Below are 19,966 nucleotides of genomic sequence, written 5' to 3' on the forward strand. Positions count from 1 at the left end.
CTTTGTCATAGTGCCTTAAATTACTTTGCATTTGATTTGGCAGAAGCACCATCACATTACTGGTGTAATTAACTATTTTCTCTGATTAGCTGACGTTTTCAATGAAAGCGCACCAAGAAGCAAAACGAACACGAAAACAAAAAAAAGACAAGATGTGGCGGGAAAAAAACTAAGAAATAAGCGGTCCTCACAGCAAACGAAATGGAGATATTGTTAGACGTGGTGCTGAATAAAGAAACATTATTTTCCAGTTTTAGGACTACGGTGTCCAAGAATACCAATAAAGAACTATGGTTAAACATGGCTCTAGCACAAAGAGATATAAATAACATTAAATAACATTTAAAAGGCAATTAGGCAACATGTTCAATAAAGTGCAACATAAAGTGCATGGTAACATCCTTCGTAATTTACAATTTTATTATTTGCATGAAAACAGTGCTATTAATGTGGTATTTTAGTAATATTATTAGCCAACTAAAACTGTAGAATTATTAGTGTACATACTACTTAACAGATTGAGATGCAACTAAGAGCAACAGCTGATTTCAGACGCTTGCGGTGGTAACAGTGGTGGCCACTAGCGGAGTGAGCTGACAACATCGCTAAGGTATAGCTAAGAGTGGTCCAGACCAACCTTACGAAAGTACGACGTACAGAAGGTATACTTGGCTAAGAACGTTTCGGGAAACACGCTGAAACGTTAAGGTAGAGCTTAAGGTACAACTTACGAACGACGTAGCGTTAAAATGGCTTCGGGAAACGCACCCCAGATCCTTTCTTTCTTCACACTTTGGACAGCTCTTTGGTCTTCATGTTGGTTTATCTTTTCTAACACAAATGCAGTCTTCACTGCAGGCAAACCCCCAAGGCTAAAACCAAGAGTAGATATTCAGATCTATTTATATTTTTTAACCAATCAATCTAACAGGACACAAAAATGCTACTGTTACAGTAAATACTATGTGGAGATATGACTGATTGAATAGGCATAGATAAAGGGACCAAAACAGAGGCATTAGTATATAGGGTTATCCAGAGAAAATTAATCTTCCAGGAACAAGCACAGAGCCCAAGAAAGGTACATGTGTATACAGAGTTTATTGTAAAAGAGGTAGAGAATACAGGTGTTTCACTGTACAGAAAAAAGACAGCACTATTGATATACTCATTCAAACTGTTAATATCAACAAGGTACACACACCTCATTCGTATAATTAGATGCACACAAGCAGCTCAGTATAAAAAAAAAAAGTGTAAAACAAGCACACACAAAACAATCTTTGGATTTATTTCTATTGCCCCCTCATCCTTATACTTTCACTTCCATCTTAGCACAAAAGGTAAAAATAGTAATATAATAGTAGTGATAATGGAGTTTCAACAAGTCATCCCTCCCTCCGCACTCACACAGCAGTAACAAGCAGTGGAAAACCCAGTCCCAGTCCTAAACCTGACATACACCACACACTCAACCACCCACACACCATCCTCATACAGGGATCGATGCTTTGGGGGGAGAAGAGGAAAAAGAAACAAAAAAAAACATGGTGACATAACCCTCTTTTCTTTCACCAGCGAAGACGCCTCTTCCAACAAACCGTCAGTTTGAGTTTTCCGAGTGGTCACTACCAGGTGAAGGGGGCGTGGCCTGCTCCTGCCAACTACCATTAGTCTGAAAGTGAGGAACAATTGATCAATGTAGACAAGGATGATGAACACAAAGCTCTTCACATTACACATCATAACAAAGCCATATACTGACAATTCTGCACTGGCTGCAGGGACTACTTTCAAAGTCAAGTGGAAATATATTAATGATTGTAACCATTCAGAAGCCCAAGATCACCACACTACTGATCGGATATGAAATTAGAAAAAGATACAGCATGTGCTAAAAATGGATTTAGGATTATTAGGCCCTACTGATGTGATATTAATGTTCTCACCCGGCTCTCTCTGGGGCTGTACAGTCTGTCAGGGAAACGGGACTGAGCCACCGGGTCCTAGTACAGAGAGAAGAGAGGGTGTTCAGACAAAAGCACATCCCAGTACAGAGAAGAGAGAGGGTGTTCAGACAAAAGCACATCCCAGTACAGAGAGAAGAGAGAGGGTGTTCAGACAAAAGCACATCCCAGTACAGAGAAGAGGGTGTTCAGACAAAAGCACACCCCAGTACAGAAAGGAGAGGGTGTTCAGACAGAAGCACATCCCATCACAATGAGATTCAGTTCTTACCCATGTTCAATATTTGAATATGATCCCAGTCACAAATTATATCATGAACACAGATACGCACACATTTCAGTAAATGTATGACTTGTTCACATTAACAGGAATGACTCTCCTGGGAAACCAAATACTTTTTTAAAATGGCATTTAAAGTCTTTCAATAATACATAAAAATAAAAATGATTTTTTAAATATTTTTAAATACTTAAAAAACACACCAATTCATTTGATTCAATGTATTATAATTGTAAAAATGAATATTAAGATTATTATCCATTATCTTTGTCTTTAAAACCAGGATTAATTTATCTATATTACTATACTATAAAGTCAGTAAAGACAAAGAAATGAAAAGAAAAATTTTCAGATGTCCCAGTGACAGACAACAATTGAAGGTTATTGGCTGAAATGGTTCAACAATCACGGCAGCACTTAATAGATTTTGCCATAGATCTGGCACGTATACCGTGCCATGTGATGGACCACGAGAACTTCTGGAAGGAGGCATTGGGGCCAGATGAAGTGTATGGCACAAAGCAAACATCACAGCCAAGTCATATCATCCCTACCATCACACAGGGACTGGAAAGCTCGTTTCCACCGGGACCAAGATGGATGGAGCCAAATACGAGCAAATCGTTGATAACTAATTTCAGTCCGGCCTTAATGATGAATACGAATATATTTTTGTATGATTTATTGTGTTGCTGAAGGGGAAATATTAAAATGTATTCAAATGTTAAGGTATAATAGGGAAACGTGGGCAAAAATGCGGATAATTTGGGGCATACACTATGAAGGCATTGTATGTAAAAGGTATAACACCACACAAAGCAAACTGAAGGTTTAGTACCTGAGCCCCCATGTGGTAGGCTGCCTGCTCTCCATTCATTGGAGGAGCTCCCAGAAACAGGTCAGCTGATCCAGAGAGAGAGAAGGACCCTGAACCTGCAAAAGGAAGCAGAAAAGAACGGTTGACTAAAATAAAGCCAACACACCAGCACGAAAAAAACATGAATACTTACAACTTATGATTAATAACAGATTAAATCAAAGTAACACATCGGTGGAGGACACGTTAATCAAGAAAAAAATTGAGAGAAACTATTAGAAATCCACACGTAGAAACTCACCCGTAGAGTTTGGAGTGTGTGGAGAGTCCTCGTTCTGGGTTGCCCCTATGGCAGTCTTCATAGCGTAGATATTTGCCTCCTCTTGGAATTTGCTAATGTTCTTCTTGTAACGGATCCGCTTATTACCAAACCAGTTTGAAACCTGTTCAGATTCATAAACGTTAACTTGTTAACATATCCTCTTAATCCACAGACCACTACTCGGAACTTATTTACATACACAGCATGAGTGGTTCAAGCACTCAGAAAAAGCAGTGGGCTGTAGACTGCAGATGAGGCTGTAAACACAATGAAACAAAGACATGTAGAAAGACACAGTATCAGACGTGTGCAGGAAGTAAGGATTGTGCCAGTCAGTGGAGTAAGACCATGTCTGTATGTCTACCAGGCATAAGTATTATCAGAGTGCAACAGAGGGAGGAAAGACAGGAGAAAAAAAGAAGAAAACGAGAGATGGAGTGACATACCTGAGAAAGAGTGATACTGCACTGCTTGGCCAGCTCCTCCTTGGCCTCCTCGCTGGGGTACGGGTTTGAAAGGTGAGAGTAAAAATATTCGTTCAGGACCTCCGTCGCCTGCTTGCTGAAGTTACGCCGCTTCCGCCTGTTAAAACAAAGGATGCAGATGTGGGCTTAAACAGCAGACGTAGGCTTATAGCGATCTACATCTAGACCACCATAATGTTATGACAGCACAGTAAACTGGAATTGGGATCCATTATTGTACAGTGAAGGAATGTTGTTCCCTATTTATGCCCAATGGTGTGTTTCTTGTTTTGCTGAAAAGATGTGACAGTCTGACAGATTAGGCCTAATGCTGGACTAAATTGCATTCTCTCCATACCCTCCATCCGCCCTATATTTCCTAGCCAATTCTAAATTCTTCTGAACCTTTTCATGATATCGCGCATGTTGGAAACTATACACGTGGGGAAACCATGTATGCGTGTGTATCTAGAAGACACAAATACAAGTAACCTTGTGTTAACCGGCCAATAAGTGAATTTCTCCAACTCTTTAATTGAATCTGTGATTTTAAAACTGATACTAGCAACTCACAGAAAAATAATATGATCCACAATATGGAGATGTTTATGGCAGTACACCCTTAAATCCCAATCTACTGTGGTTGCAAAATTATTTAATGTGTTAATTCTTAATGTGTAAAACAAATAAAAGTAGAAGATAAAAGTAATGTCATTCACTGACAGCAGTAAGCACAGCACCTTGTGTCAGTGGCCGTCAGACTCATCAAGAGGCGATACTCACCTATATTTGTTATCTGTATAATTTATTAGCATAATTATTGATTTAATTTATGAATTTAATTTTATTATATATTACATTTAACATTACTGTCAAACTCACTGTTTGCCCAGTGCTAGCCAGAAGCAGATGGGCTCCCTCTCTGAATTCCGTGCTGCTCAAGGTTTCTTTCTGTAAGTCAAGTTTTTCCTTGCCACTAGGCTTGCTCTGAGTGGGTCGGGGCTCTTTTTGCGAAGCAGCTGCTTTGTGCACACACCTGGCGTCCAGGAAGCGGGACCGCAGGATCATGACTGCCTCGCAGGTGCTCTGTTTGAGCTGGGTCTGGATGGAGCTGAACTTGCGGTGTATGATGGCCACCATGCGTTCGATCTCGCGGGGGGAAACAGGACGGGTGCGTGACTGCTCCCTCAGCAGGTTCATCACATGTGTGGTGAACTCACTGCAGGCCTGGAGGAAAGAGTCACATGATCACTTCCACTGATCTACTGGACAAGTCCAAACTAGTCCACTAAATACACCAGTAAAGTACCTGCTCGTATTTCTCAAGCTCAGTGTGGTAGATGTTGCGAATCTGGCTCAGCTTGCTCTTGTAGTCAGAATGCTCCAGTGAGCTGTCCGGTGACATTCCGCCCGAGCTGGTTGCCGCGGAGACGGCAGCTGCGGCACCGCCTCCTTTTTCTGGCCCGGCAACACCTTCTGCCAGCAGCATGTTGTCCAATCGCACAAGCTGGGGATCCTGGGGCTCCTCCTCTTGAGCGCTTCGCATAGACAGGCCTGAAACCGAGGAGAAGTCTATCAGTTTTGGCTGACCAATCAAAAGTTGCCGTCCCCTTAACTATTCATGAGACATTGTTCTGTCAGACTTCTTGTGGGCAATAAGCCGTCCAATCCTCAATGTCAAATACCTACTTCAGTCTCTTACAAAACAAATAATATTCTGGGAAAACACCTAGACATCAAAATGCAAAAACTGCTTGGATGCATACGAAAGCCTAATTGTAACCCTGTTGTAGACCTGTGTCAAATATGCAATATCTTTGGGATCCACATACTTTTCTACCCTTTACTGAGCTTGTCTGGTATATTTGGAACATATGAAATACTCTCACAAAGCGTAAACATAGCCATCTGCTCCTCTTGGTAGGCTCAATTGCACCAGGCAAGATCAAAATATAGTATATGACTCCAAAACAATTACATACTTGACCAAGGTCTGTCCTGTTGTCTAATTTCTTAGATAAAATGTTCAGGACTTCAGATAAAATGATTCATACCCAACTAACTACGACCCCATCAGATACAGAAAGTGGGTTAAATAAAAACAACATGTTAGGGGCCCTGTATCTACGGTCTGCTTTATGCACAAAAAAGCCCCAGCTTTACCTTTGGTAAAAGGTAATTATTAGGATCTACAGATCGGCCACCAAGCTTTTGTGGACTATATTTATGAAAATAAATGTGTGATTATTTACACAACGTAAGTGCATAACTATGCAGGCTCTGTCATGAAATTGGACTCATTATAAAAGTACATTTTAGATCACCTCTATTATAAACCTGAATGACCTATATGCCAGAAACAATATGGAGCATGAGGACACTTCTGTGCCATAGGAATGGCAGGTTGGTGCGGTTTCATCCCACCACAGCATATCATATTATGGGACCTTATAGGTTATGACAAAACAAAACATTAGCATAACAGTCATTGTGATTGGCTTAAAGGGTATGAGGTCGAGAGTGCCACATAGCACTCTTGGGATTTAATGGTAGATACGCTTGAGTGCCACATGGGTCTGAAAGGGTTAAGGCAGAAAACGAACTTCCCAGATCTCCCTGTAAGTATCATATCTGATAGAAACCTGAGATTTGGGTAATACATTTTTTATTTTTTATTTATACATTTTTTTCTTAAACCAAAGTGCAGCAGTTTTGACCCAAAAGGAGCCTCTTCCTCAAGACCCTGTAATGTAATATGCGAACGGCACCGCTGATTGGGGAACATCCACGGTTCTCTGAAACACTAGTCACAAAACACAGCTGCTTATTTCACATGTAGACTACTGAAGCTTGCAGAGCCGAGTCGAAGGTAGACCCATCACATGCAGCTTTAGCATGCAGTTCACAGGCTACTGACTGACCATGGAGGGGGGCTAGATGGCAATGAAACATGAGCCCCAAACACAGTGGCTCCCAACCTTGATCCTCCATGCAGGTTGGGGCACGAAGCAGGTTTGGCTCATTCCAATTTGTCTCCGAATTCTTCATTATTTACCAACTGGTTAGGTTTAGTGGTTATGTGTCCACTCTCATCCAACTAGGCACCTAATTGTTCCACTTCGGTCTTTATCTTGATCAGTTAAATAATTTAGTTACCTCTTTTAATGAAATTGCAATATAAATGTGAACATGGGACATTTATTCTACATGGCATGCATAGCGGTTTCTAACATGGGATTTAACAGGGAAATAATTCCACTGAACATGATCAGCATTGAACTGAATAACAGCTTGTTAAAATGCTGGGATTGCAACTGTTTGGAACAAAAATAAACATGCACAGGGGGCCCCAGAGCCAAGATTGGAACCACGGCCTTAACTGACTGAGTCCTCCCACAACCATGCGTGTGCGCCCTGGAGCTACCGGCCACCAGTGGCACTGGCACGGATTTGATTCATCCTGAGACTGAGACACATCTCATGCACCACAACATATGACTACATAAGCCTCTTAGCGGTCCTCAGGTAATTTCGAAGTATGCAGCCCATAGATGTGGAAACCCATCCGATTTGAGACGACTCCCACAGAAAAGATGCAACTTTAATTTTCTTAAAATCACCTCAATTAAATGAGCGTATGTTCCCTGTTTTCAAACCCGACCAAAAAGTAAACTGACAGGGACAAGAAAAGTTAATCACAACACACTGTTCTTTTTGGACATTCTCAAAATCAGTGGTTCTCAAACTCGGTTCTCGGGGACCCCTGTATGTCACAATCGCAATCCCAGAATTTTAACAAGCTGCTGATTCGTTTTTATAAATTAGGTACTTGTTATGTCTGCAGGGATTTTTTCACACTTAGAAGGTACAATAGGTAATTTGGCACTCCTCAAAGGCGGAATTGCAACAACAAACACCCTCAAACCACAACACTGTTTATCCCTCCCCCTTCTCGGTGAACGCGCTGACGCTAAAACTCGCCTGCTCGCTCCAGGTTCTCGTGTGCGGTTTTGGAAAGCGGACAGTGACAAACGGCAACAGAGCCTGCCGTCTTTTCACAGTGTTCTATTAAGAAAATGCTGATGCTGACTTTACGAAATGTTGACTTTGTTGTGCTACGCAACACTGTTTATATTTTTGTCTTTCCGAAGTTTTAACTTTAGCTAAGCAACTATATTATGAGCAAGCAAGTTATTTGTCTATGTAATTGGTGGCTATATAACTAACATATGATATTCTGCGATGCAGCTGTATGGCAGCTAACAATACAGGTTTAGCTAAACGCCGTTTTTTTTTTTTTTTTTTTTTTTTTTTACAGACACAACACATACAGTACTGTGCAAACGTATTAGGCAGGTGTGAAAAATGCTGTAAAGTAAGAATGCTTTCAAAAATAAAAATAAACTATTCACATTTTTATCAATTAACAAAACGCAAAGTGAGTGAACAGAAGAAAAAACTAAATCAAATCAATATTTGGTGTGACCACTCTTTGCCTTCAAACCAGCATCAATTCTTTTAGGTACACTTGCACAATGTGAGGGATTTTGTAGGCATATAGTTAGGGGTGTGATTAACCAATTATACCAAACAGAAGCTAATGGTCATCAATTTAATATGTAGGTTGAAACACAATCATTAACTGAAACAGAAACAGCTGTGTAGGAGGGTTAAAACTCTGTGAGGAACAGCCAAACTCTGCTTCCAAGGTGAGGTTGCTGAAGACAGTTTAATGTCAGATGTCATACACCATGGCAAGACACAGCAACAAGACAAGGTAGTTATACTGCATCAGCAAGGTCTCTACCAGGCAGAAATTTCAAGGCAGACAGGGATTTCCAGATGTGCAGTCCAAGCTCTGTTGAAGAAGCACAAAGAAACGGGCAACATTGAGGACCGTAGACGCAATGGTCGGCCAAGGAAACTTAGTGCAGCAGATGAAAGAAACATCATGCTTACTTTCCCTTTGCAATTGGAAGATGTCCAGCAGTGCCATCAGCTCAGAACTGGCAGAAACCAGTGGGACCCAGGTACACCCATCTACTGTGCAGAGAAGTCTGGTCATGGAAGAATTGCGGCCAAAAAGCCACACCTCTGACGTGGAAACAAGGCCAAGCGACTCAACTATGCACGAAAACACAAGAACTGGGGTGCAGAAAAATGGCGGTAGGTTCTCTGGACTGATGAGTCAAAATAATATTTGGCTGTAGCAGAAGGCAATTTGTTCACCGAAGGGCGGGAAAGCGGTACAAGAATGAGTGTCTGCAGGCAACAGTGAAGCATGTTGGAGGTTCCTTGCACGTTTGGGGCTGCATTTCTGCAAATGGAGTGATTTGGTCAGAATTAATGGTCTCCTCAATTCTGAGAAGTACAGGCAGATACTCATCCATCATGCAATACCATCAGGGAGGCATCTGACTGGCCCCAAATTTATTCTGCAGCAGGACAACAACCCCAAACATACAGCCAAAGTCAGAACTATCTTCAGCGTAAAGAAGAACAAGGAGTCCTGAAAGTGATGGTATGGCCCCCACAGAGCCCTGATCTCAACACCATCGAGTCTGTCTGGTATTACATGAAGAGACAGAAGCATTTGAGGCTGCCTAATCCACAGAAGAAGTGTGGCTAGTTCTCCAAGATGTTTGGAACAACCTACCTACCAAGTTCCTTCAAAAACTGTGTGCAAGTATACCTAGAAGTATACCTAGAAGAACTGATTCTGTTTTGAAGGCAAAAGGTGGTCACACCAAATATTGTTTTGATTTAGATTTTTCTTCTGTTCATTCACTTCTGCTGTTCATGCATTTTGTTAATTGAGAAAAATAAATCATTAACATTTCTATTTTTGAAAGCATACTTATTTTACAGCATTTCTTCCACACCTGCCTAAACTTTTGCACAGGTCTCATTTGCTTTGGTTTAACCACAGGAGCTGAAGAATCTAAGCATCACTTGCGGGTAGACTTCGCCATTGTTGATGGGCAAGGTTTATGCTTGTGCCCCCCCCCCGTACAGTGTTTTGGTACAGAGTGTCAGTCCATCAACTGTATATTTTGAAACCTGAATTTAAAGACAGACAGAGGGTGAGTCAATATGTCCGTGAGCCTTTTTATATGATAAAAAGGGATTTGTGATGGACATGAAAAATCTTACCTATTGTACCTTTAAGCCACATTATGTCAGAAATAGCTATGCATGACATGAAGAACAAAAGTCTCACATTCCCACATGTGCTACATTGCAAACAATGGCATGGAGTAACATAAAATTACCGGGCCATGAAAACTAACTGTAGATTGTGTAGGAAGTATTCAAGTACAGTGTAAGAAAAACATAATGAGACAAACCTGCCAATGTCAATAAACTTGTTAAAGTCGCCAGACAAAAATATGAAAGCACTTTCACCTACTTTCAGCAACTTAATTAGGAGCCTATTGGATAAGTTAAAATATGTGACCTCATTTTATGATTTTAACGACTTGTTAAAAAATTTGGGATTGCGACGGTGGTTGGAACGAAAATCAGCATACACAAGTCTGAGAACCATTACTCTTTAAGCTTTTGATTGTCAATGGTATTGGTCTCATCGACACACTTGAACAATTGATGTCTTAACACCGGACAGTGGCTCACATTTTGTTGAAATTCTGTTAAACGACTTACAAGAACCATTATCATGCTTAGGCTGTACGCACCCTAATGCACATTGATGTCCATCCCTTTTCCCAACATGTTTTCTTCTCGGCCAACATTTAAGTGACTTTACGAGCCAAGATGGCGTCAGCTTCTTGGTGAAACCAAAACGCTAATTTGCTAATAGGAGAAGCAGTAACGTTATATACTTGTCCTATCACTACTGTATTATGAATTCAATTACTCAGTAAAAGCAAACAATGGAGAGAATCATTGCAAATCTAAAAAAAACAAACAAAAAACATTTGACCGACCACCAGTTCTTTCCACTTTCCTTTTTTAACACTAACAGGAGCTAGCTAGCTAACATTACCAGCTAGCTGAAGATATGAACCAATATGGCGTGTGCAGATCTTGTGTGTATATAGCTAACATTACCGACTGAATGCATATAGAAAAAATAATTGAAATAATCTATTAAACGAAATAAAAGATAAGTGTAAACAATAGTAACCGCTAATGAAATTATAATAAAAAAGAAAACTCACCGGTTTTCTCTTTGATTTCACACAACACGCTGAACAAAGCCGGTTTCATTCGGTGACAATTCAAGGCGTGTTTTCTGTCGGGTAAAAATAAATAGCTATAGCTATATAAACAGAACTTCATAAAGTAAAAACAAATGTCTGCATTAACGTTATTTTGCGCAAATATAACCAGCTATTGATGACGTATGGTGTGAACTGCATCGCTAGTCAAGTTAGCTAGCTTGATCCAACTTAGAATTTCAGGTAGCTAGCTTTAGCTGCTGTATAACTAACCCGCAGTGGTTTGCTCACAACAAGCGTTGGGTTTCCATAACAAACATGAATTGTCAGGACTTACAAGCCGGCTTTATAACCGACTTCGTTCTCCAATTTTTAGGCTTAGTGTCCATTTTAGCATTAGTTAGGCTAGCAGTTCAACTTAAAGTTAACGTTCGTCGATGTAGCAGCCAGAAAGCCCTGTGTTTGCGAACGCAATACTGGCTGACTTTTAGCCAGGCTAGTCCACACGAACTTAACGTTGGCTTACTAAATATAAAAGTTAGCATCGAGGGCTAGGTGTTTGGAATACACATCTTAAGGATTAAGATTCAGCAACGATAACTCCGATATGAAAGTTTTGTGTCTGCTTGCAAGCGCAAAAAAAACAAGGAATATGCAAGCGATAGCTATGTATTTGTATGCTACTAGCTAGCTGTACTGTATCTTCGAAGCCAACTACCTACATAAAACAATGAGCTAGCTAGCAGTAGCAAACTACTACAGCACTTGTCAAAACTCACCGAAACGTCATAAAACTTGACAAAACGTATAATTTCAACAACATAGCAAACTAGTGTTACTGCAAATAATAAACCAATCGACGTTAGTTAGCTAACGTTAGCCAGCAAACTTAACGTAGTCTAACATAAGTTAGTTGAAAGTGAATATTTTGTTACTAACTTTGCTTGGGCTTCGTCCAGACTCTGGTCGGTAATAGTCATAATTTGTTGTAAAATATCGCCGATGTCTCTACGGCTTTCGAGTCCATTTTCGGAACCCTCCAGGCCCGTTTCCCCTTCAGAACGGTGTTGCGAGGGTGGATGCACCGCGTTGAGTGCGTGCAGACCAGGGTGCGTATTCATTCCGAGGCCTCGGCCATTGGGCCTGTTCCCCGTTAGAGGCTGCTGCTGCAACATCTCGCGCAAACGGTCAATGTGGCGGTCGGTACTCGTACGTATCCTTCAAAAGTTACACATAAGGTCCCCTAGCGACGTGCAGAAAAACGACGTGAGGTTGCGGAAGTAAATTTAACTTGTGACTTAATAAACAACATGAAACATAGTCAGCAAAAGTGTAACAACTCATAGCTACTATACATGTCTGCGGTGATATTTTAACAGACACAGATTTTAACCCTCTTATTTTGCAGCGTCTTTTTTCAAGTGTTCCTATACCCAATTGATGTGCTGTTCTGTTGTTGTGGCTAGAGTCGAGTCATTCCTGTATTCCCCCGGTTATACCTTTTCTTCTAATTTGGAATGGATTGACCGTCATATGTGTGTCTCATCACTGTCATAACCCCTCCTAATGGTTTCCTCCAAGGTGCATGTTGCCAATTGACATTTATTTTCTTTGCAGTTCACCAGTGTGGAGTCATTGCATTGTAGGAGGGCACTTAATATGTAGTTGGTGCAAGCAGGCTGTAGGTCAATCAACCAGAGTCACAGTTGCACATTGAGACAAAGAAAATCCAATTGACCCAATTCATGTACAGGACTCTGCACTTGTGCCCAAGAGTAGTCTTTGTTAATACCCTCCAAATATATACACTGGTTTACATAATTAGACATCAAATAATAAAGTAAGTACTTATTTAATGTGATACAAGGACCAAAGCTTTAAATTCAGAATATTCTAAAGAATATTATCATTTTACAATCTCTTTCCCTTGTTCTCTTGCTCTTTGCCAACACTACCAACATCTCTGCCTCCAATTGTTTCTTTTTTTCTGGCGCTCTCTCTCTGTCTGTACTTCTCTTTTAGCCATAAGTCAACAGGAAGTCAGTATAACCACAAATTCGTTGTCACACAAACAGATGCCGAGTTTCAACATAGTTTCTATCATAAGCCCTGTTGCAGATGCTCTGCAAACAGAACAGATTAAAAAATATATGTGGACACTTACCATAATTTACCACACTTTAATAATTGAGGCACATTTTTCATATTTTCAGGTCAAATGGAATTAAACAGTGACTCATGCAAACATTCAAATTCACATTCCAGATAGGCCTCTGCAGATATGGACAGGTTGTGTAATGTGGTATACACAAGCAAAACAAAGACGAAAATGATAACTATTTCAGTGTAAAGTGTACAGTGCAAACATAGGGGTGTTAGTCTAAGGTGAACAAGGTCACAGTAGCATGTAATTGCACACATTCTCTTCAAAATGAGATTGTTTTTGTGATTAAAAAAAAGTTAGGTTTCTTACATTTGACTGAATATTTGCAGTGTCAGACCCCAGAACAGCAGAAAACCTTCAGTCATAGTATACACTCAATCTACCTCATCAATTTTTACCGCATAATGTCAGATGCGTACACATATTAGAGATATGGGTGGGGGCTGGGGGTAAGAGAGAGGAACAGGAAGAGAAAGATACAGACGGAGGGAGAAAGAAAGAACACGCCTTGTGACTCTGCATTCCCTGCTTAATCACAATTTTTTGTCGTAAATTTGTTTGCAAAGGACAATCTTTTGAGTGAATTATGCTGCCTGTACTTATTGTCAATTCAAGGAGCTGATGTTCAGCGAACGACAGATGTCAAAAACAGGTAAGAGAGCCTGAATGTTTATTTTATGGGTAAGGAAGTGTGGGGGTGGACAGACAGACAGACTCGAATGCAGTTTCTATGAGGGAACATTAGAATTACAATGGTACTTATGTACAGTCCAATGTGGAGGAATTTCAGGAGAGAGTCAATTTCTTAAGTCTGTGTGAGTACTGTGCATTGCTTTAAGGATGATATACAACAAGTCCTGATAATATACAGTATAGGACAAATTTGTTATGCCATGAATGGTGTCTGTTGATTAATTTGTGGCAATGTCATGGAAATGCATATGTGAGTCAAGCATGCTGTTTATTGAATGTACATTCTATGCTTCAAAAAATGTAGGAGTATTTTTATGGTTTCAGTGTTATAATGAAGTATATTAATTTTGCGTGTCACAGTTAATAATAAGTGTGTACGCTTATATTGTTCAGGTTCCATGTTTGATGGTGGACTGATACAAACATCAATGGAGGCAAACACTGAGTCTGTGGACATCAAAGTTCATACTATGAAAGAAGATAAAGTTTGTGAAATAGACAGTGAAGATGAGATGGTCAACAAAGAGGACACAGAAGATCCAGAGGAAGAGAGAAAATACTTTAGTGGAAAGGGAGAAAGTGAGGATGGTGAGACAGGGGTAAAGAATATAATACAAGACTCAGAGTTGGAAATAAAGAAGCAGAACAAGGTTGAGACAGAGAACGATGAAAAAACAGAAGAGGTGAATCAGGGGCAAAGGAGGGACAGTGAAGAGAGGGAGGAAAAGAGGCAGGATTTTGAAGATCAAACAATCAAAGATGTGAATGCAAAAATAAACAGAGAAGAAGGAAGCCATATCATAGAAGGGATTAAAACACCAAGGGAGACAGACGCAGAGGAAGTAAAAGACAGAGAAAGACAGCAGGACACAACAAATGCCAAGCCAGTAGCACAACTTCTTGCTCCAATATCAGCTGAACCAAAATCCAGAGACAGATTGAGTCCACAGGATGTGCAGAAACAGGTAAAATGATCCCCTCTATTTTCTCTGTCACTCACCCTCCATCCCCTCTTTAAGTAAAGGTATCTGGTAAAGACTGGAGGACTTGGAGGATGAGCCATCAAGAAAAATATACCCCTTAAGGGAGAAAATGAATAATAGCTTATAGGGAATTGCTGGGATATGATTAAAGCTTTATGAGAGGGGGAAATATGGAATACACAATGACTTGTGACAGATATTTAGATCATCAATTGAAGACTACAAATTATGACACACAAGATACACACAAGATACTGCCATGTACTGCTATTCTAGATATAGCACACTAATGATGCATTTGTAAGATTTTATTTACATTGTCCATTTTTAGGAGGGTCTTTCAAAAATCAGTTTTGGTTCCCCCTGTTTTAATATACTTGAAAACAATACAACAGTGCAACAGTAGCCAAAACGATTGGCTGAATAAACATGATAAACATTATCAGATGTAGCTGTAGCAGACAGAAACGAACCCACCAGCATCATCTCACATAATTATTTATCTTTCAAAGGAATGGATTCATTTAAATTTGCAGGCACCAAACACACCTATTACATACAGTGTATTTATGAATGTAGAATTGAAGGCCAGAAGTTGCCAGGTCTTTCAAATTGATATATGGCTGTAAATATTTACTGATGTGGCACAAAGAATTAGCAGATATATCATGACTGTGTGCAATAGGTAGTATAAATATAAATATTTCACACTCTTTTTGTTCCTTCTTCCACCCTCTCTCTGGCTTAGATCCGCAGACTAACTCCTGACTTCCCAGACTCGCTGTATGAACTGTTGTGCTCTTTACAAGAAGGAAGAAGGCTGAATGACCAGCGTTGCTCTTTCATAATGGAGAGGAGATGCCATTCTGAGCCAAGTACTCCTGTACCGCGGCACCGAGGTGAGAGTACACTAATGGCTGTAATGCACAGTAAAACATTCTTATGACACACAAGCTGCTTGTTCATAAAATTACAGAATCTTTCAAGTTTTTATTTTCTCAGAGTGAGACTAACACAATGGTGCATTTGACCTGAAGAAGCATTCTCACAAATTTACTCTCTCAGTACTCGCTAATGACATAGATTGAGTTCAAATTCAAATTTGAATAAGAATAAGAAAACAAGAAGGAAAAAAGGGAAGTGAACGAGAGAAAAAAGAGGAATTCTGAAAACTGTACAATAGATATTAATGTCAGGCATGCTGTGATGTGCATATAGTTATGTTTGAGTTGTATTTAATGTGCAATCATTCTAAAGCTTTGGAGAACATTTTTACTGCTTTTACGCACTTTGAGCTACATTTTATGTATGCTATTTAAATAAAGCTCATTATTATTTTACAATTAAAGAACTGTTCCAAGTTGAGTAGAATTTGCAACACTGCTATAACTACAAACTTTGCCTGTGAAAAGTATATGCAATATGATGAAACTTAATTACTATGTTATGTTTTCCATTCACCACCATAGTGGTTTTCTCCTCGATGACATCATTGCAGAAAGAGGAGTTCTTTGAATTTGTGGCTACATCCCAAGGCCGCCGTCTTGATGACCAACGAGCAGAGTTACACGATGTCCCAGCCCCACAACCACCTCTTCAACCAAAAGCCAGTGACAGGAAGACTAGCCTCAAGGGGGCAGAGGCAAGGAGAGTGGCTCCAAGACCTGCTCCAAAAGAAGAATTATACAACATGATTCTGACTTCTCAAGTAATTATCATGATAGTTTCCAGGATAATGGGAGCAATAATCTTCCAGATTAATATAATATAAAAGCCTTTGAATAAATTATACAGGAATTAAATGATGCTGTTCTAATAATTTACTCCATTTCACAAAGCAGGAGCAAGGAATTAACTTTCATCCAGTTGAATATGATTCAATTCAAGATTGTACATATACATTCCTATTCATATACATGTAGTTAGACAGTGTATTGTTTTCCATTTTTGTTGTCACTTTCTTCCTCTTTCACAGGCTCAAGGAAGACTGGAAGAGCAGCGTAGTCCTGCTCCCGGTCCAATGGATGATGAAGATTTCTTCTCACTGCTCTTGAGGGTACAAGGAGGCAGAATTGATGAGCAGAGGACAGAGCTCCCTATTACACTTAGAGACTAAAGGGTAGGTGACCACAAAAGCAGGATGGGACTCCTCACATTCAAACTCTGCACAAGACTACCAGACAGATGCTACACATGCTGTTTTGCAAGTCACCAGTTCTACCAAGTTGGTTTCCCTGTCACAATACTTAATTTTCACAAAATATCCCCTGTCGACACAAAAAACTTGCTTGCTTATTTTTGTATATGTGAAATGTATCAATCTAAGTGCATTTTTATGTACAGAATATAGTATTTTAATCAATGTGCAAAATAAAGGTGTGAATCAGTTAATTTGAAAACATTTTTCAAAAGCACAAAGGTTTGAAAAATATTTAATGGTATGGTATATATTTAAACCAACATTAAAATGTATTTCAATGAAGAGTTTCAAGTGTTAGCATACATAATAAACTGCATATAATGTGTTCTTGTGAACAATGTCTGTATATTTACTGATTTGCTTTTGGTTTCTGTTTGTCAAACCATATTTTAATTATTTATAATTTTACAGCCATATTTCTAGTATAAGACATTGTGCCTTAAACATGCAGGATCGTTCACCCTTGCTTTCCAACAAATAAATGAACTGAAAATAAATGTACAGCCTACAGTAAAAATACTGGAACTGACAAATATACGGTATTTATATCTACGCAATTAAAATAATAAAAAGTTTATTAGTCTATTAATGGGATTATATAAATGTTATATTTATTATTTATTGGCTGATAGATGAGGATAGTTCTCAACAGTTAATAGTAATGCAGTTCATTAAAACAGCTCCGCTCCGGCATTTAATTAACTGCATTACTAGTAACTGTTGAAAACTGAGAAAAATGCGCAGACCAATATCACTGTCATTTAACCGTGACCCCTAGTGGCTAAAAGCTTCCATTACTTTTCTTTCATAAGGACAGGCAAAATACATCCTACATTTTACCTTATGACCAGTAAAAAAATCGTGTCACAAAAACATGATTCATAAAATTAGCGTACGGGTGAAAATCATTTTGTAAATCACACCTTTTATTTAGGAATCACAAATATCCGTAAAAGTGTGCAAACGAGAACGCGCTTTAAGACGCCAACCAGTGAACGCTCTCAATTATCCTTATGTGGTGGCTTAGTGCATCTTATTTAGCTATTTAAGTAGTTGTTAAATCGCTGTAAAAATATGTCAAATAACGCCATTGTAATTACTGTAAAACATAAGGGAACATAATTGCAGACTGGCAAAAATAATAATTTTCTCATTGAAATAGGTGTTAACGAAGGCAAGAGCACAACTTTAGTTTGGTTAATCATCATCAATAGGCTACTGTTTCCAGCGAAAGGAAATATCTTGCTTGGCAAGCTTTAACTAGTTAGCTCTGGTAATGGATTTCTTTTTTCGTGAAATCTTCCAACGGTGTTATAGCGCAGCTTTGAATGTGAATAGCTCACACATGGGTTTTTATAGTTATCTATAATGAGTTAATATTGTAATATTTCACGACTGTAAAGAAAGTTATTGTTGCTGGTGGCATCACGTAGCAATACAGTAGGCTATTTTCTCTATTCTATGCACCTATAACGAGCGTTAACAAAAGTAATTGACTTAACTAGACTACGTGGTTCGTTTGCTACGAGACTATACCCAGCTTGATTTTAGATCTATTTCAACAATGAACAGTTACAATAGATTACTTTTATTAGAGGCTATGAACCTACAGAAATGTGTCACATAGGGAAAGGGGTACATGTTATTTACTTACGATACAGTGTGAGGTACAGCAAGTAACCTATCTCTTTCTTTGTCGTGCAGTGTATCCATTTACATTTTGTTGCTTTAACGCAATATTTAAATGTTTCGGCTCAGGCTCAGTTGTTAACGTGATTGCCTTTGTTTCATGATATTCTTTTTAACTGTTGTGCAATATCATGGATTTTAATACAAACCACACTAAGTGCATGTAGGTAGGCTATTAATTACATTTTTGTTGGAATTCTGTCCATATTATTCACATATTGCGGTCGCTTTTAAACGACCAAACTACATTTTCACTGCCCAGATCGTAGGCTACACATTTATGCTCTTCAGATATCAAGGTTGTTGACAGGTGTAGAATGTCATGAGATAATATCTCATGCCTGCAATACAGCTGAACAGCCACAAGGAATAGTTCGTACGGATGGTCTGGATCAGGTGTAAAGGTACGGACATTTTCACGATAATTTCAAGTTTATAAATATTAACGTTGTCGTGGATTTCGGCATAGACACAATTCATGGTAAAGTCTTTATGTATGAGGGCCCTGGTGTTGCTTAACGTCTTTAGGAGACCACAATGGACAAGTAATTAGGTACCTATTATTTGAAAGCAATTAATTTTACTCCTCGAGGGGAGTATGCTATATGCAAATTGTTTTCTTGAGTAGCTTTCCGTAGTTTTGTTTCAAATATTACTGAGCCGGAACGAATAAAAAAACGTTTTTTGTGTAATAAGAAAATAAATATCTCAGTTCCTTTTTATGTTTTTAAATTGAAGATATAATAATGAAAAAATAAAATAAAAACGGGAATAAAGATGACCTGAAATGAGAGTCTGCCAGCAAGGTATTGCACGCTGTTTAGGAGTACCAGGTACCTGCAAATTAGCATGTTATATTGAAGCTCAATCAGGTTTACACCATGGTGTTTTCTTTGGAAACTATGTCAAGATTACGGTACATTCCAATATAGCTTTCAGCATGGATTTGTAACTTGCTGATGGCACATTGTTGCAGTTGATCACTCCATTAGCTTCAGTGTTTGTGGGCTGTTGCGGGTGTCTCTTTTAAACACAGTAACTTGAGAACTTTCAGGATTGCTGTCCGTGTTGTCTGTCATAGCATACACACGTAAAGTCTGTAAATATGGCGTTTAGGGTTTAGGACCCACACTCAGAGGACAATGAATCTTTGGCAATGTGGCAAATAGTGGAATTGTGAATTGACATGTGAGAGGTACAGTGCTG

At 39.2% G+C, this 19,966-nt stretch overlaps 2 protein-coding genes across 5 annotated transcripts; one reads left to right on the forward strand and one right to left on the reverse strand.

The window, feature by feature from the left end:
* Positions 1-1,082: 1,082 nt before the first annotated feature.
* On the reverse strand, positions 1,083-12,508 carry pbx2 (pre-B-cell leukemia homeobox 2). 4 transcript variants are annotated; one of them, XM_061259186.1, is made up of 11 exons: positions 11,971-12,508; positions 11,032-11,105; positions 8,810-8,944; positions 8,658-8,708; positions 5,160-5,404; positions 4,887-5,077; positions 3,833-3,968; positions 3,366-3,507; positions 3,086-3,180; positions 1,950-2,006; positions 1,083-1,675 (listed from the first exon to the last, which is right to left on the reverse strand). In XM_061259186.1, the coding sequence occupies exons 1-11, from the start codon at positions 12,204-12,206 to the stop codon at positions 1,604-1,606; spliced, it is 1,434 nt and encodes a 477-aa protein (XP_061115170.1). In that variant the 5' UTR covers positions 12,207-12,508; the 3' UTR covers positions 1,083-1,603. The 4 variants fall into 4 exon arrangements, with proteins under 4 accessions (XP_061115170.1, XP_061115187.1, XP_061115178.1 ...); XM_061259203.1 differs by having other exon boundaries at positions 8,810-8,890; positions 11,971-12,507; XM_061259194.1 differs by having other exon boundaries at positions 8,810-8,893; positions 11,971-12,507.
* A 1,158-nt stretch (positions 12,509-13,666) lies between these two features.
* LOC133140412 (G-protein-signaling modulator 2) lies at positions 13,667-17,409 on the forward strand. Its single transcript, XM_061260356.1, has 5 exons — positions 13,667-13,847; positions 14,282-14,853; positions 15,620-15,770; positions 16,341-16,579; positions 16,847-17,409. Exons 1-5 carry the CDS (start codon positions 13,817-13,819, stop codon positions 16,985-16,987), a joined length of 1,134 nt encoding a protein of 377 aa, XP_061116340.1. The 5' UTR covers positions 13,667-13,816; the 3' UTR covers positions 16,988-17,409.
* Positions 17,410-19,966: the final 2,557 nt, after the last annotated feature.

This window comes from Conger conger, chromosome 1 (assembly GCF_963514075.1).
Source record: "Conger conger chromosome 1, fConCon1.1, whole genome shotgun sequence".
Classification (NCBI taxonomy): domain Eukaryota; kingdom Metazoa; phylum Chordata; class Actinopteri; order Anguilliformes; family Congridae; genus Conger; species Conger conger.

What these genes read in the sequence shown, in the direction of transcription:
- pbx2 (XM_061259186.1), bottom strand. Translation starts at nt 12,206, where the DNA reads ATGTTGCAGCAGCAGCCTCTAACGGGGAACAGGCCCAATGGCCGAGGC. An exon ending in CTGGACGAAGCCCAAGCAAA is followed by an intron (nt 11,106 to 11,970) that starts GTTAGTAACAAA and finishes TTTACCCGACAG; the next exon opens with AAAACACGCCTTGAATTGTC. An exon ending in ACAGCCCCAGAGAGAGCCGG is followed by an intron (nt 1,676 to 1,949) that starts GTGAGAACATTA and finishes CCTCACTTTCAG; the next exon opens with ACTAATGGTAGTTGGCAGGA.
- LOC133140412 (XM_061260356.1), top strand. Translation starts at nt 13,817, where the DNA reads ATGTTCAGCGAACGACAGATGTCAAAAACAG. An exon ending in CACAGGATGTGCAGAAACAG is followed by an intron (nt 14,854 to 15,619) that starts GTAAAATGATCC and finishes TCTCTGGCTTAG; the next exon opens with ATCCGCAGACTAACTCCTGA. An exon ending in TCCTGTACCGCGGCACCGAG is followed by an intron (nt 15,771 to 16,340) that starts GTGAGAGTACAC and finishes TCACCACCATAG; the next exon opens with TGGTTTTCTCCTCGATGACA.